Here is a 16,007-nt window from a genome sequence, read left to right as displayed (position 1 = left end):
CTTGCATCTGAAGAAGTGAGGTTCTTACCCACGAAAGCTTATGCTCCCAATACTTCTGTTAGTCTCAAAGGTGCCACAGGACCCTCTGTTGCTTTTTATATATTCTCGTGGGGGCCCCTGTGGGGCCTGGGGCAAATTGCCCACTTGCCCCCCTGGGAGACCCTAGGGGGTTTGCCTCCCCAAATGGGGTTCATGTGCCATCCATGGTAGGCAGATGGAGGATAATCTGCCCCCCACCAGATGGATGGGATTGAAATACAAACCTTCAGTGTCAGAGGCTGTGAATCAGTCCTTCATTGGACACCCACTGCTGCTGAACTGGTGCCTGAGACTCTCTACGTGCCTCATCCCTCAAGCAGACTTCTTGGGAAAAATGACACGGGTGAAATCCTGGCTCCACGGAAGTCAATGGTAAATCTCTGATTGCTGCAGTGGGGCCAGAACTGCCAAGCTAAACCACTTACAAATTCCCTGTCTAATCATGGCTCCAAGCTTGCGACACTGCGCTGGTGCCAAGTATGCAGGGCCAGCACTTGGGAAGGAGACCACCAAGAAACAGCTAGTGCTGTACGGGGTAGTCTTGGTAACTCAACAGGGGGTGCTCTTCCATAACACCCCAGCATGGTGATAGGGTGTGGGGGGTACTGGACTGCTGGAAAAGTCATCTTTCAAAACAGATTAAATACTAAGGTTCTGACTAGTTGAGTCATCAAAAATCCCATGGCACTTTTGGTAAGATCACTGTCATTTGTATTGTCATCCACAGACAGAGGACCAGGGCCCTTTGTGCTAGACACTGTACATACACACAATAGGAGACAGTCGCTGCCCTGCTAGCTGGATGCACCGACTTGCCATCTGGTATCAGCGTTTAGTGCTGATCACAGGCATTCCTAGGGGCTAACCATTCTCAGCTAACCGTTTATGACAGTCCGGAGGACAGACAAATGGCTGGTGGAGGCTGGCATAATTGGCAAAGACACAACAGCAAACAGGGAAGGTTAAGTAGTGAACAAGGGAGAAGGGAGAGCAGGAGGAGGGGCTTATACAAGGACATGATCAGGTAAGCACAAGGAGCTGGGGACAAGCCCTTGGTAGCAGTGCTGCAAATGGAGCGAGAGGTTGACCCAGATGTCAGAAAGGCCCAAGAGGAGGCAGGTGCAGTTGTCAAGATGGAAGATAAGGGTCTGGGTGCAGAAAGAGAACTGGTTGGCTTTTGTAAGAACTGTGGTGGAAAATAGGGCAAGATCTGGCAGCAGGCTCAGGCTGGCTGAGGCAAGGGGGACCCAAGGTTACAGGTTCGAGTGCCAGGGAGGCTGGTGGCACTGTCAAGGTGATGGGGCAGAAGGGGTTTTTTAGCAGGGAGGATAAGTATAGAATCATAGAATATCAGGGTTGGAAAGGACCTCAGGAGGTCATCTAGTCCAACCCCCTGCTCAAAGCAGGACCAATCCCCAACTAAATCATCCCAGCCAGGGCTTTGTCAAGCCTGACCTTAAAAACCTCTAAGGAAGGGGATTACACCACCTCCCTAGATAACCCATTCCAGTACAGTATAAGTAGTTCAGTTTTGACCTCCTTCATCTGGTTGATGGTGAGACACCCAGGCAGAGAAGTGGGGCGGGAATCGGGATAAAGGGCGGCAGGATAAATAGGAGACAGAAGGAGGCAGGTTTGCGAGTCATCAACACAGAGATGGCTGCTGAAGCCAGATGAGGCTGGCCAACGACAGGGTGCAATGGATACCCGTGGGACAGCGAGCGCGGCCTGGGGATAGCAGGGCCCCCGGACAGGGCGGCAGTGAGCCCGTCCCTGGAGCAGTGGGGCCAGGGACAGCCGGGCCGGGGATCACTCTTGCAGGGATCTGGCTGAAGGGCCCGGAGTGGCCGGCTCCGCAGCGGGCCCTGCAGGGGCGGGGTGCGCTGCCCACGTGACGCGGGGCAGTGGAGTAAAGCCCCGGCTCTGGAGTGATCCCCGGTGGCTGAGGCAGCACCCGAGCTCCGCGCCGCTCGGGGCCCGGCTGGCGACTTTGGCTGGGCCCGGCCGCGATCGCGGCTTCCCGAGCCCCCGCGCCGATCGCAGGGCCGCTCCGGGCCGGCAGGAAGCTCCGCCCAGCGCGGCTCAGCCACCGCCTCCACGCCCCGGTCCGGGGGCGGGGCCGGGCACTGAGCACCCCCCAGGCCGCGCCCCAATTCGGAAGGGGCGGGGTCTCATGCGCGGCCGTGACGTGGCGATGGCGGAACGCTACGTGAAACCGGGTGAGGGGGCCGGGCCGGGCCGGCCAGTGGGGACGTTCCACGACCGCGCCAGCCCTGGGCACTCGTCCTGAGGCGTGGGGGAGGGGGCAGTCCTGCGCCCACGCTTGTCATGGGACTGCAGGGGGAGGGGAAGCCCTAGGTGCCCCCCTCCTGTCCTGGGGCGAGGGGAAGCCCTGGGGCTGGCCATTATGTAGTGCCAGTAATTGGTGCCGTTTGTGTCTCCCCAGGGAACAAGGAGCGCGGCTGGAACGATCCCCCCCAGTTTTCCTATGGGCTGCAGATCCAGTGTGGAGGCCCGAAGCGCCACCACCTCGCACGCAGGGTCCCCGGCCCGGCCGATGGAGCCCCCCAAGGTTAGAATTGCCCCATACATTGCCTTGCAGCCGGTGGGCCCATGCTGGGGGTGGCAGAGCCCACCAGGGAGGTTGAGTTAAGCCCAGTCTCTGGCTCAAAGCCCCCTTCAGAGGGCTGTCTGTGGAGGAGGATTTCCCCCTTCCGTGCCCCCTAAGCACCTGTGAGGGGAATCGGTGCTAGCCTGCCCCTCCTTTGAGGCCTCAGGGCTAAGGCTCTTGGGCTGGTCACTGTCTCATGCTTTGCTGTAGCTCCTGTGGGACCTTCCTATCCAGGGTCATGCAGATGTTACACTGACAGACCCGGGTCGTCAGCGGGCAGGATGAAACCGGGGACTTCTGGAGCTTAGTGCATGAGCCTCTGCAGCAGGGGTGGGCAAACTTTTTGGCCCGAGGGCCACATCTGGGTATGGAGATTGTATGGCAGGCCATGAATGCTCATGAAGTTGGGGTGCAGGAGGGGGTGAAGACTCTGGCTGGGGGTGTGGGCTCTGGGGTGGGGCCAGAAATGAAGAGTTCAGGATGTGGGAGGGGGCTCCAGGCTGGGGCAGGGGTTGAGGTGTGTGTGGGGGGCTCTGGCTGTGAATGCAGGCACTTGTGTGGGGCTGGGGATGAGGGGTTTGGGGTGCAGGAGGGTGCTCTGGGCTGGGATCAAGGGATTTGGAGGGCAGGAGGGGGGATCAGGGCAGGAGGTTGGGGCCTGGGAGGGGGGCAGGAGTGCAGGCTCTGGGCAGCGCTTACCTTAAGCAGCTCTCAGAAACAGTGGCCTGTCCCCCCTCCAGCTCCTACATGGAGGCATGACCAGGTGGCTCTGCGTGCTGCCCTGTCCATAGGCACCACCCCTGTGGCTCCCATTGGCTGCAGTTCCTGGCCAATGGGAGCTGTGAGGGCAGCGTGCGGAGTCCCCTGGCTGCCCCTAAACGTAGGAGCTGGAGGTAGGACATGCCGCTGCTTCCGGGAGCCGCGGCATGTGCCCCCGGAGCAGCCCCCAACCCCACTTACTGGCTGGAGCGCAGGAGTGGGGCAAGCCCCAGACCCCGCTCCCTAGCAGGAGTTCAAGAGCCGGATTAAATTGGCTGGAGTGCCAGATGTGGCCCACGGGCTGTAGTTTGCTCACCCCTGCTCTAAAGCATGAGCTAAAAGCCAACTGTTTGTTAGCTCAGGCTGTAGAGCAGACTCATTTTATCTCTCTCTTTAAGTGGTCTCGGTGCTACTAGATGGGACAGAACACCACACCCAGAAGATGTGTGGGTTACACAGAGACCAACCAGCACCTGAGGGAGGCTTTGGAGAAAACAAACAATCCTTTGTGCCCTAGATTTTCTTTCAACCCAGCTGCCAGTCATGTTACTCTTCTGTACGAAGCAGCATGAGCCAGTGGTTATGGCTTGAGTCCCAGTCCTGTGCCTTAGGGTCTAGCCTGGTCTTACTTGTGTGTGGTGTGACTACTTCCCCCAGCTTCCCGCCTATCCACTCGGGATAATGAGAGGTGGCTGCAGCATAGTTCATTTGCTTTGAGAGCTGCAGACAGTGCTACTGATGTGGGTGGGTAATTCCTCCTCCTAAGAAGGGCTGCCTCAGTAGATCTCACTGCCCAAATCCAGCGGGAGGCCCGACCCCAGCCTGGGTGCTCATTACCTCCTTTCCCCTCAGGCTAACAGGCAGCCCCCTAGCTTTGCTGGGTGATTTCGTATTTGCAGGTGATTTCCGTCAGATCAGTTCTGCTCATGTCCTCCCAGTGAGGGACAGATTCACTGTGTACCCAGCACTGCTTTCCTCTTCCACCCCACACTGACACGGGCTCTGAGACTTGCTGCTGTGAGGTTTTCTTTGTAGTGTAGCTAACTAGGCTAGCTTGGCTTGTGCTGGGCACAGCGAGTCCAGTGCTCTGCTCTGAATGCTTTTCACATCAGGACGCCAGAGCTTGGAGCACAGCCCCTTTGCTGAGCAGGTGGGACTTTGGGTGGGTTGGACTGGACTATTACAGTGGCTGTTGACTGCATAATGTTTGTATTTTCAGCCCCGACTCCAGCGAATTCTGCTCCTCCCGCGGTGCCAGCAGCCTTAGCCTCAAAACCTGTGGGGCCTCCCCCTCTTGCTGTGGTCAGCCCTGCTCTGAGGCCAGATGCCGCAAAGCAGGTTGCGAGCCTGGCTGAGGAGGAGTGCGAGGTGAAGGTAGACGATGTTCTAGCCCCTCTGAATGAGACTCTAAGCATGTGCAGGAACATCGTGCAGGTGAGGATTGCTGCTGCGCCCGGTGGCATTGCTGGTGACTCCTCTTTCCATAAAAACAATGAGGCACCTTAAAGACTAACAGATTTATTTGGGCATAAGCTTTCGTGGGTAAAAAACCCACTTCTTCAGATGCATGGAGTGAAAATTACAGATACAGGCATAAATATATATTGGCACATGAAGAGAATGGCGTTACCTTACAAGTGGAGAACCAATGTTGAAGGCCAGTTCAGGCAGGGTGGATGTGGTTCACTCCCAATAATTGATGAGGAGGTGTCAATACCAAGAGAGGGAAAATTGCTTTTGTAGTGAACCAGCCACCCCCTGTCCCTATTCAAGCCCAATTTGATGGTGTTAAGTTTGCAAATTAATTGTAGCTCTGCAGTTTCCTCTTTCCACAGGCACGGATGTTGAGCCCTGTACCCTACTCTCCCAGCTGCTGATCATCCCCCTCAGGGTGTGTGCAGCCAAGGAAGGGTCCATTGAACGGGGTGGGGGTGTTCTCTGTGGCATTACAGGGGCCCACCACAGCCGAGCCATTCCCAAGTTGTCCCTCTGCACCCTGCTGCCTGAGAGGAGGATTTGAGGGCTCAGCTTGCTGGATGCAGATGGCTCTGACAGGGTCCTTTTCCCAGAGCTACCCCTCTTCCCTATCATAGCGCTAGTGGGGAGGTCCAGCTCCAGCCCTTATGGTGGCAGCTCTTCACTAAGGTTCCTCTCTGGACTTCCAGAAACAGGTTTGTGATGACATCAGCAGACGCCTCGCTGTGTTTCGGGAGCTGTGGCTCCAGGGAAAGCTGTCTGCCCCTGTGAGGAAGAGGATGAATATCCTGGTGCAGGGTGAGCAGGGGCAAAGGGGCATCAGGGAGCTGTGACCCAATCTAGGGAAGGGGCCAACTTTGCATCTCCCAGGGGTTCTGCACTGCGGCCTGCATGCATTCCCTTCCTGGCTCCCCATCTCCTCTCAGCACTCAGGAGATGCCGCTCCCATGTCCCTCACCTGTCACCGTGAGGCCCATTTCTGCCCTGTCATGTCCCTGTGTCTGACTGTAGTGCTCCCATGCCTGTGGTATCTAGGCACAACTCTTCTTCCAGCTGGAATCCCAGTGGGTCCAGCTGCTTTGGGGTGTGGATGGAGCTCATGCTCAGCTCAGAGCCTTTTTTACTCCCCACATCTACCAGAGAGGCGTGTGGGCCACTAACAGGGGCTGCTCTCTCCTTGTCTCCCAGAGCTCCAGCGGCAGCACTGGGACGTGGCTGATGAAATCCATCGCTCGCTCATGGTGGACCATGTCAATGAAGTCAGTCAGTGGATGGTGGGAATCAAACGGTTAATTGCTGAAGCAAGGAACTTGCCTCCTGGAGACTTGGTTGCAAATGATGAGCAGGGAGCTGGAGCTCAGCCAGCCGAAGAGGCCCTGTGAGCCATGGCAAAGCTGGGGGGACCTGAACTGCCCCCAGGTCCCACTGTGCCCCCCAGAGGTGGTGGAGCTCTTGGCCACTGGGAGCATTTCTCATTGCTGTAGTGGGAAAATAGCAAGACTCCTCAGGGATGGAGGAGTTTCTGGGTTCTCCCATGTCTCCCTGTCCTGCCTCTGAGTGTCTGATTCAGGATCAGCTCTGCACCAAGGAGAGGCTTTCTTACCATCAACAGATCTTGGGGCAACTTGCTACATATAATGATACTGAATAAAAATTAGTGATCTTCCAGTGTTCCAAGCCTGTGTGTGAGCCCAGCACTAGCCCTCATCTGGAACCTGCTGTGAGCAGGCTCCAGGGCAGAACAAGACAGGGGGAGAGAGCTGCAGCTGGTGTGGATATGTGGCAGACAGTGCTATTCTTTCCCAGGCCTGTCAGACATGGGGATGGTGGAGGCCTGGGCTGTAATGACAGATCAGTCAGATGCTGGGCCTGGAGATCAGCGCTCAGCCCTTCCCATGCCCAGAAGAGAAGCTGCAGATAGAGCTGGGTGATGTTTTTTGGCCCAAGATTGTTTGATCAAAAATGCAGATTTTGTCAACTCAAACAAAACAACTGGAGGTGGCAGATTCCCTCCAGCAGCCCAGTAGTTAGGGCAGAGCTGGGATGTGGGAGACTCAGGTTCAAATCCCTGCTCTGGAAAAGACCCAAAATGGCCTTCTTCAATTCACAGCAAATTCTGAAGTGGCAGTATGGGTTCAACCCAAACCCAGTGTTTTTGAACCAGGGGTGCACGGACACTTGCCCAGTCCTGGTTGCGGTACACTTCCCCAGGCGCCTGTCACCATAGTGCCCAGGGGAGGTGCGGAAAGGTTGGGGCAGGCCTGGCCCTATTTCCCCTTTAGAACATAAGAACAGCCATACTGGGTCCACCAATGTCCAGTATCCTGTCTTCTGACAGTGGCCAACACCAGGTGCTCCACAGAGAATAAACAGAACAGGGCAGTTATCAAGTGATCCATCCCGTTGTCCACTCCCAGGATCTGGCAGTCAGAGGTCTAGGGACTCTCACACAGGGGTTGCATCCCTGACCATCCTGGCTAATAGCCATTAATGGCCCTATCCTCCAGGAAGTTAGCAAATTCTTTTTTGAACCCAGTTATATGTTTGGCCTTCGTAGCATCCCCTGGCAACAAGTGCCACAGGTTGACTGTGTGTTGTGCAAAGAAATACTTCATTTTAAACCTGCTGCCTAGTAATTTCATTGGATGAGTTCTTGTGTTATGTGATGGGGTAAACAACACTTCCTTAGTCACTTTCTCCACACCTGTCATCATTTGATGGACCTCTATCATACCCCCCTTAGTCATCTCTTTTCTAAGCTGAAATGGCCCAATCTCACTAATCTTGCCTCATACAAAAGCTGTTCCATACCCCTAATCATTTTGTTGCCCTTCTCTGTACCTTTTCCAATTCTAATATATCCTTTTTAACATGGGGTAACCAGACCCGCGCACACTATTCAAGATGTGGGCATATTATGGATTTATATAGTGGCATTATATGTTCTTATTATCTATCCTTTTTCTAATGGCTCCTAACAATCTTAGCCTTTTTGACTGCCGCTGCACATTGGGTGGATGTTTTCAGAGAACTATTCACAATGACTCCAAGATCTCTTTCTTGAATGGAAACAGCTAATCTAGACCAGTGGTTTTCAAACTGCAGGTAGTGACCCAGTACTGGATCACGGAATGGAAGGCACTGGGTCACAGCAGCTCTGGTCCCGTCAGTGGTGCTGCCCGGCTAAGGCAGGCTAGTTCCTACCTGTTCTGACACCGCGCTTTGCCCCAGAAGCAGTCAGCAGTAGGTCCGGCTCCTAGATGGGGGGCCAGGGGGTTCTATGTACTGCCCCCCACCCCAAGCACTGGCTCTGCACTTCCACTGGACGGGAACAGACCAATGGGGGGGGGGGGGGGGGGGGGCCTGCGGGCAAGAGCCACATGGAGCTGATTGTGCATCTCTGCCTAGGAGCTGGACCTGCTGCTGACCGCTTCTGGGGCACAGCGTGGTCCATAGTTCCGGACTAGGCAGGAAACCTGCCTTAGCACCCCCACTATGCTGCTGACTGGGAGCTGCCTGAAGTAACCCTGCACCCCAATCCCCTGCCCCAGCCCTGACCCCCCCCAAACCTGGAGCCCCTTTCTGCACCCCAAACCCCTCATCCTTGGCCCCACCCCAGAGCCCTCACCCCCTCCCACACCCCAAACCCCAGCCCTGAGCTCCCCCAAACCCAGAGCCCCCTCCTGCACTCCAAACCCCTCATCCCCAGAGCCTGCACCCCCAGCCCCACCCTGCAGCCCTGACTCCTGCACTCCAACCCTCTGCTCCAGTCCCAAACCCCTCATCCCCAGCTCTGTTAGGTCACAGGCATCAACAATTTTCTTCAACTGGGTCGCCAGAAAAAAAAAGTTTGAAAACCACTGATCTAGACCCAATCATTTTATATGTATAGTTGGGATTATGTTTTCCAAAGTACGTTACTTTCCATTTATCAACATTTAAATTTCATCTGCCATTTTGTTGCCCTGTCACCCAGTTTTGTGAGATCCCTTTGTAGCTCTTTGCAGTCTGCCTGGGACTTAATGTTCTTTCGAAGTAAGGTGCGTTTCCATGCGTTGCAATTGCAGCATGTTCTCCAGCGTTTCCCTCTTCCCAGCCCCACACTCCGCAGGACTAGTCCTGTCTCAGCCAGTCAACATGCCTTCCCTAGAAACCCGCCCCTCACTGACCGGCTCATGCTTTTATCCTCTGGGGTTCAAAACCAGCCAGCATTTCCCCAGTCACTATCAAGCACCTGCCACCTTTCCTCACTGTAGCTCTTCTTCCTCCTCTTGTACCTGAATCCGCAGTTGGGCTCAATTGCTGCTGCTCCCAGTCGGCGCAGTGGAGCAAGTGTGTGTGTATAAAAAAAATCAAAGCACCAGGCTTGGATCCTGTCACAGCAGCAGGAGAATGTATCCAGCTCTGCAGGGGCCGGGTGGCTGCTTGCCCTATGGGTGCAGTAGAGTGAGCAGCACAATGAGCTGCTGCCTGCAGCATCACCCCAGTGTCTGCCATCAGCTGGCCCTTCCCTCCCAGCCCACAAGGAGTCTAGGCCAGGCCCTGCCTCAGTGCCCAACCAGCTCTGAGTTTGGGAAGGCAGATTTGCTGTTTCAGCTGGCAAAATGCAGCTCCCGCACATTGTCAGTCCCCTCCAGGAGATGACCTAGTACTGCCCTCTTGTGGACATTAAGGGACATGCGTCGGCAAGGCTGCCACATCAACAGCAACCAGTGCTAAGGAATCCAGCTGGTTTCTCTGGGCACGGAGACAATCTCACTCCAAACACCTGCTCAATCCCACCCTGTCCTGGCCCAGGCTGTGGGGCAGGAAGAGCGCCCCCAAGCCTCTGTGTAACACAGTCACTGCAGCTCAGCAAGGGCATGAGGGGAGAGAGGATAACAACTCCTTTGCATTCTAAAGGGGGCAGTGAGACAATGGCATGGGCTGGCCAGAGGCATCAAAACTCCCAGCCAGGAGCAGCGCTGGCTCAGGCATGAAGCCCAGGTATTCACTCCTCAGCCCCTCACACCTCCTGGAACCCAGGTGGCCAGACAGATCCGCAGCTGGCATCATTGAGGAGTACACTGCGACTCCCAGTACTGGAGTGCAGTGAGTTTTGCAGGAGAGATCTTCCAGCAGCTGAAGGCTTGGCCCTGAGCTCCAACAGGTACAGAGGGATAATAGGAGATTTGGGGTGAGCTAAGACAGTCAGGCTACAGGTTGTTCCCTCCCACCCAGGACCGAGTGCCACAGGCACAGGCAGGGTTTGCTGGCAGCTCCTGGAGCTCATTGAGTCCTGGAGCACTTGCTCCAACAGTGGATTCTGGCACCAGCCTGTGCTCACGGCTAGCAGCTCCCAGCTGGTGGGCCAGTGCAGGTTTGCAATTGCTGCTGCAGCTGTCGAAGGAGACACAGGAGAAAGCCTCTTCTTCCTGTCCTATCCTCAGTGAGCACCAGGGTCTCTGGGCACACAGCTCATGGAGCTCATATTGCACCCTCCCAGGGCAGCTGTCATGACAGCCAGTGTGTCCCGCCCAGCCCCAGTGCTACAACCACTTCTGGAACAGCTGAAAGCCATGGGAGACAATTGGGGCTGCTCAGCCATCACCCCCCACCCCAGGGAGGACACGTCTGACCCTGGCCTGGGGGGTTCTCCAACAGCTGATTACGCTGAAGAGCCTGGTTCTGTGCTAAGCTACAAATAAGCAGGAGCCTGGAGTCAGTCTCCTCCTGATTGACCTAAAGCCAAGGAAAGCCCCCCTGCCCCGAGCACCATCCAGTTCCCTGACTGCTGGGAACCCAGGCACCCTTCCCCCGGGACCCCTCAGCCAGTTCTAACCAAATGCTCAGATCACCAGCATCTCTCACTCCCCTGGAGGCGAGGGAGGGCCAGTGTCACCCGAACACTAGCCCCCTTGCTCCAGTTACAAGGGAAAGGGCCACGGGACAGAGGCTTTGCCCATGGACTTGGCAGGCTCTTGCCACGCCCCAGCCATGGGCTGCGGGTTGGGAGCAAAGCACAGAAGACTCGCAGGGCAGAAGGGGGTACAGGTTGTTTATTGCACAGCCTCAGAGTGAGCCCATGGTGTAGCCACTAGACACGCTCAGCGCAGTGAGCCCAGCCAGGCACCATGGGGCTGGGGGGAGAGCAGCCACTCATGCCAGCCCCCAAACCCTGGTTTCATTTCAGTAAAAAGAACCGAGAACAAATGCAACTGCAGAGAAACAGCGTTAAAACAGCACCAGATCCACAGGCTGCAGCTGCACCAGGGCCTTGCTCACCTCTGGGTCTTCAGCGAGGGAAGGGAGACAGGAGCCCCAGGAAAGCAGCTCGCCGCCAGCCGGCCGCGTTGCTGGGAGCTCAGATATCCATGGCAAACTGATCGTCATCTGGGTAGGGGAAAGAAACGAGGGCTGCGTTAGAAGGACGGCGCGTGGCGAGGGGGCTCTGCAGGGATCACTGTGGGGATAAGATGCTGTTAACCAGAAAAGCACCTACTGCCAGTACCACAGCACGATCAGGCAGATCAGAGCGAAGACCCTTCTCCCCTGGCTGAGTTCCTGGGTCACGGCGCTGCACAGCTGACCTTCACTGGCCTCTGGATGGGGCTCCCATTTCCCCTCCCCCCCAGCTTGTTCCAGCTGCGAGCAATGGACGAGTCCCAGGGCCGCCATTGCTGTGGTCTGAATTGACAGTGTGATGGGGCAACTCAAGGGGAGCTGAGCAGAGCCCCAGAGAGAGCAGCAGTGACTCCCTGGGGAAGGAGGGGTGGAGCAGAGACAGCAGCAGGCAAAGGCCCTGCCTGCTAATTTGCAGTTCCTCTCCCATCCACAAGGGGCACTCAATGCAGATGGTCACCCACCCAATTGGAGCAGACTTCCCGAGGGGAGTAAACTACGGGTCCAGCCCTGCCATGCAGCCACAGGAGGCAGCCGTGGCCCTGGAACCAGCACCCACTGAGCTCAGCTGCAGTCCCAAGAGGGAGAGGCTGGTGGCTCCATGTACCCAGGGCCGGTCTCCATCCCCTGGCACGGGGAACAAGCAGAGGACAGCAGGCGAGGGCTTGGCCTCCTCACTGCCCCGCAGACAGGACATGGACCAGCAGCCACCATCCAGCCAGAGGCAGATGGAACCAGACAAGCTCTCCCCATCCCAGTGCTGGAAGGGGGTGCTGCTCTTCCAGGGCGGGAGCTGCATTACCCCCCTGCTCCCTCCACTTCAAGTCCTGCTTCAGGTACCTTGAAACAGGTAGGACAAAGTCACTTGTGATGTACCAGGGGAGCCCCAAAGGGGGCAGCCCTTCTGCTCTGGGCTCTCAGGCCCCAAGGGCTGCAGCAGGAACAAAGGTGACGGGCGGTGTTCTGGGACCAGGGGTTGGGCACGTGCATCTTACCTGGGACCTCTTCCTCAGTCTCATTTTGTTCCTTAAGATCCTCCAGCTTGGAGAGCGCCGCGTGCGGGGGAGAGGTGATGCCAGGGATGTGAGGAAGGTAGCAGGGGGGGGTCCTGGCAACGGGCGAGTTCTTACACTCCAGCAGGAACTTACGGTCATAGATTATCCTGGTACCTGTCAAACCCAGCAGGAAAATCAGCCCCCGGCACTCAGGTGCCCTCTTCCAAGAGACCCACCCACCCCTGTCTGCCCCGTAGGGAGCTCAGGAGTCTGACAATCCCTCTCCAAGCCCGGAGCAGGCAAGATCAAGCCCAGGCTTGTGCCAGCATCTCCTGTGTTGCCGAGCCATGTGAAGGGGTAAATAACACTTCCCTGAATGGAGAGGTGCTGCCAGGGATCCCTTCCTCCCAGCTGGCAACACCAGCCTGCAGCTCACCCAGCCATGTGACCCTTCAGCCGCCAACTGCTGACACCCAGCCACTCCCCCCCTCCAGTAATCCAGCCTAGCATCAGGTGGCAGGGAGAATGCTCCAGGTAACATAGGCTCTGCAAGGGGGAGGGAACAACAGAGCAGCGGCTGGTGGGGCGAGCCCAGAAATCCCTGCACTGCTGAGCACAGGTGGCAGCCTTTGGAGCAGAGCAAACATATCATGTAACCCAGTGCAGGCAGCTCCGAGCAGCTGACCTCGACCTCGGTGCCAGCACCTGCCGCGGCTCCCCACACTCCCTAGATAAGACTTATCGTGAGCCAGCGCCAGCAGGATGGGCTCGCGCAGTTTAACTGAAACGCACCCTGCCTGTGGATAAAGGCATGCAGCCCAGCGGGCCAAGGGCAGCACCAGGCACAACAAGAAGTGTGGACAGCTTTCTAAAAATAGACACATGCCGGTGAGGCTAGCCGGGTCGCTTTCACCTCCTGCAAGAGGTCAGAGTCCCGGAGAGCCCCAAGGCAGGCAGTGCAACAGCAGGGCAGAAGTCTGCCTTGCCCCCAGACACCCACACCTGGCAGAGTGCCCCTTGCAGTGGGCACAGCCCAGCTCCTACCCACACCCTGCCCAGGCCTTGTCTGAGGATTTTGTACTGCTGCTCATCAAGCTGGTACCTGAGCGTCTCCCATGACAGAGCAGCAACAGCTCTCAGGTACTCAGGAACGTTCCTTAGTAGCTCCACACATAGACAAAGCCTGGGAGAATCAGGAAAGACCTGGAAGCAAGGATGCTCTGGCCTGTTTGAGGAGCTGGGCCATGCAGAGCGCAGCAGAGTGCCAAATGCTTTTGATCAGTGATTCTCAACCTATTTACCATTGTGGGCTGCACATGTGGCCCACAATGTGTTATGGGGGATGCATCCAATACTACCTATATGACCCTGAGGAGGTCATATGGGCTGCAGCTGTGTGCTGACTGGGCCACAGGTTACTCTAGATCATCTCTGTCCAAACTCACACTTCCAACTTTGAATTTAAATCCCTCGTGCTGCCTCTACCCCAAGTTTTCCTTAAACTCTCCCCGGGGTCCTAGCTCTATTGGCAGGGCTAATGCAGACAGAACACTGGTGTTTTAACCACCGCATCAGCTAACCCTGCTCAGAGCAGGGCTTGATAACAGCCATCAAGCTGCTGGCAGTCACCCAGGCCCTAAAGCTTCCACTGCTACAACAACAGAGGGAGTAGCAGGAAGAAGTCCCACAGGACACAGCCCTAGCATCTGAGCAGTGCAAGTAACAGACCCTGCTTTGGAAAAGTGTCCACGGTAATACTACAAATGTAACAGCCTAGGAGGCAACAGGGGAACCCTTCTGTTTCTCAGGGCCAGGGGCTCCCGGGGGGCCTGCACAGCTGCAGGGATGTGGCCCAGAGAGTTTTCATAAAGCCTTTGTTTGGTGTCTCTCCTCGCAGGCTCTTGTGCACTCACGTGGCATCGGTGCAGGATTTGCAACTCCCAAGCAGGGAGCAACAGCTCAGCCGGCGACCCAGCCCAGCACTTCCACTGCCCTTGTTATTATGACGTGTATTGTGGGAGCTCCACAGCCCCCTGGGCTTTGGCCGCTCCATGCAGCTGGTCAAGGAATCGGGCAATATTGGATAAAACACCGTACAGAGCCTCCTCGGCACCTCTTCCTCCCTGGCATGAACCATGCATGCCGCCCCGGGGGGGGGGGGGGGGGCAAATCCTTTGGGTCTCAGGGGAAAACCGAGATCCCCTCCAGGCGAAGGCGAAACCCGGCCAAACCCTCCCGGGGCCTAACCACCCAAGGGCAGTTCCAGCTCGAAGAGGCTTTTCGGACACGGGGGGCATGTGAACAAGCTTGTGTCGCCCCCATCCGCTCCGGGGGCCCCACTGAGCTCAGTCCCACCTCGGTGCACCCCAGGTGCGGCCGGGCGAATCCCCCCCGTTACAGAACCGGGTCTGAGTCGCTGGACTGCGCGCCCCCCAAACCGGAGGGGCTCGGGGCAGGGGCCAGAGCTCGGGGCCGCCCCACGTGCCCTCCCGCGGGAAGGGGAGGCACCGGACCCTTTGCCCGGGAACCCGGCGGGACACAGGAGGCCGCTCCCCGGGGATCCAGGAAGGCCCAGGCCACCTCCGCGCGGGAGAGCCAGGGTTGCAGCCGCAGCAGGGGGCGCTGGGCGGAGGTTCATACTGGACCGGCTGCAGGCAGAGTCCGGGGGCTGGGGTCGCCCTGAGCCCAGGGGCTGCTCGGGAAGCGGAGCCTGCTGGGGCCCGGCCTTACCCCCTGGGGTGGTGGAGTAGAGGGTCCCGCCAGGGGTGCAGCTATAGCCGTCCGGGGAGCCCGGATCTCGACCGCCCGGAATGGGGCAGGAGCTTGTGGTGCTCGTAGCAGCCATGGAGCCCGATCGGTATCCGCGGGGTACAGCAACACGTGCAGGCCCGGGGCGGGGCGAGGCGAGGCGAGAGGTCCTTCCCTCCCTGAGGCAGGCGGGGCTTGTCCCAGCGTGGGGCGGGTCGGGTCCGGGCGTGTGTGTCCTTCCCCCTGACAGGCCAGCACAGGGCGGGGCGCTGGGTCTGGCCGGGCTCTGACCCGGGATCCCCGGTGCGTTAGAAAAGAGCCGAACACCGCAAGCTGCACAGGAATCAGCCCAGGAGGTGGGACTCAAACCCTAGACTCAAGCGCCAGCCTCTCCTTCTCGTACCTGCTGGGCTCCCCGCAGGGAGTGATAAGGTCCCTCCCTTTCCCGAACCACAGAAACCGGCTTGTGCTTAGTAGACCCTAGAAACAGGGAAACCTATTTGAACACGTTTCTGCAAAGCAGCAGCGGGCATGAGGCTGCCCGCTCCTGGCGTGGTGGGGGCAGGGCACCAAAGAGCCTTGGGGTCAGGACAAGACATATCTGTTACTGCCTGCAAACCTCTCTCCAGAGGAATCAAGAAGCTTGGGATCGATGAAACTTAAGGAAATATTTCGACCTAGCCCCTGGATCCCTGTGAGCCCCAGTAAAAAAAAAACCTCTCCATGGGGCAGGGCTCCATCCCAGCTCAGCAGGGGAAACGTGTTTGCCACATTCTCCTCCACAAAACCGATTTAAGCTCCTTCCAGGGGCAAATAAAGACGTCCACACACAGCAGAGTCAGTGACAGTTCAACCACCAGGGCCTAGCTGTCTGCTTTGGGAGGAAGACCAAGGATTCAGAAATTGAGAGTTCTCAGGGGAAGTAGACAGTGGTTCGGGAGTAAGACAGCAGTGGCTCCTGGGGACAGCAAAGCTTTGATTGAAGTGGGTCTAGTTTA

The 16,007-nt window shown here is 57.3% G+C and overlaps 2 protein-coding genes across 2 annotated transcripts; one reads left to right on the top strand and one right to left on the bottom strand.

Moving 5' to 3' along the window:
* Positions 1-2,097: 2,097 nt before the first annotated feature.
* Positions 2,098-6,556, top strand: SRA1 (steroid receptor RNA activator 1). The gene is made up of 5 exons (XM_034779986.1): positions 2,098-2,258; positions 2,486-2,611; positions 4,629-4,843; positions 5,575-5,683; positions 6,074-6,556. The coding sequence occupies exons 1-5, from the start codon at positions 2,213-2,215 to the stop codon at positions 6,265-6,267; spliced, it is 690 nt and encodes a 229-aa protein (XP_034635877.1). The 5' UTR covers positions 2,098-2,212; the 3' UTR covers positions 6,268-6,556.
* Positions 6,557-10,905: 4,349 nt separating this feature from the next.
* EIF4EBP3 (eukaryotic translation initiation factor 4E binding protein 3) lies at positions 10,906-15,201 on the bottom strand. The gene is made up of 3 exons (XM_034779453.1): positions 14,992-15,201; positions 12,262-12,435; positions 10,906-11,257 (listed from the first exon to the last, which is right to left on the bottom strand). The coding sequence occupies exons 1-3, from the start codon at positions 15,104-15,106 to the stop codon at positions 11,229-11,231; spliced, it is 318 nt and encodes a 105-aa protein (XP_034635344.1). The 5' UTR covers positions 15,107-15,201; the 3' UTR covers positions 10,906-11,228.
* Positions 15,202-16,007: the final 806 nt, after the last annotated feature.

This window comes from Trachemys scripta, chromosome 8 (assembly GCF_013100865.1).
Source record: "Trachemys scripta elegans isolate TJP31775 chromosome 8, CAS_Tse_1.0, whole genome shotgun sequence".
Taxonomy (NCBI): Eukaryota; Metazoa; Chordata; order Testudines; family Emydidae; genus Trachemys; species Trachemys scripta.
The sequence above is the reverse complement of the archived record's forward strand: the minus strand, read 5'-3'. Positions and strand labels throughout refer to the sequence as shown.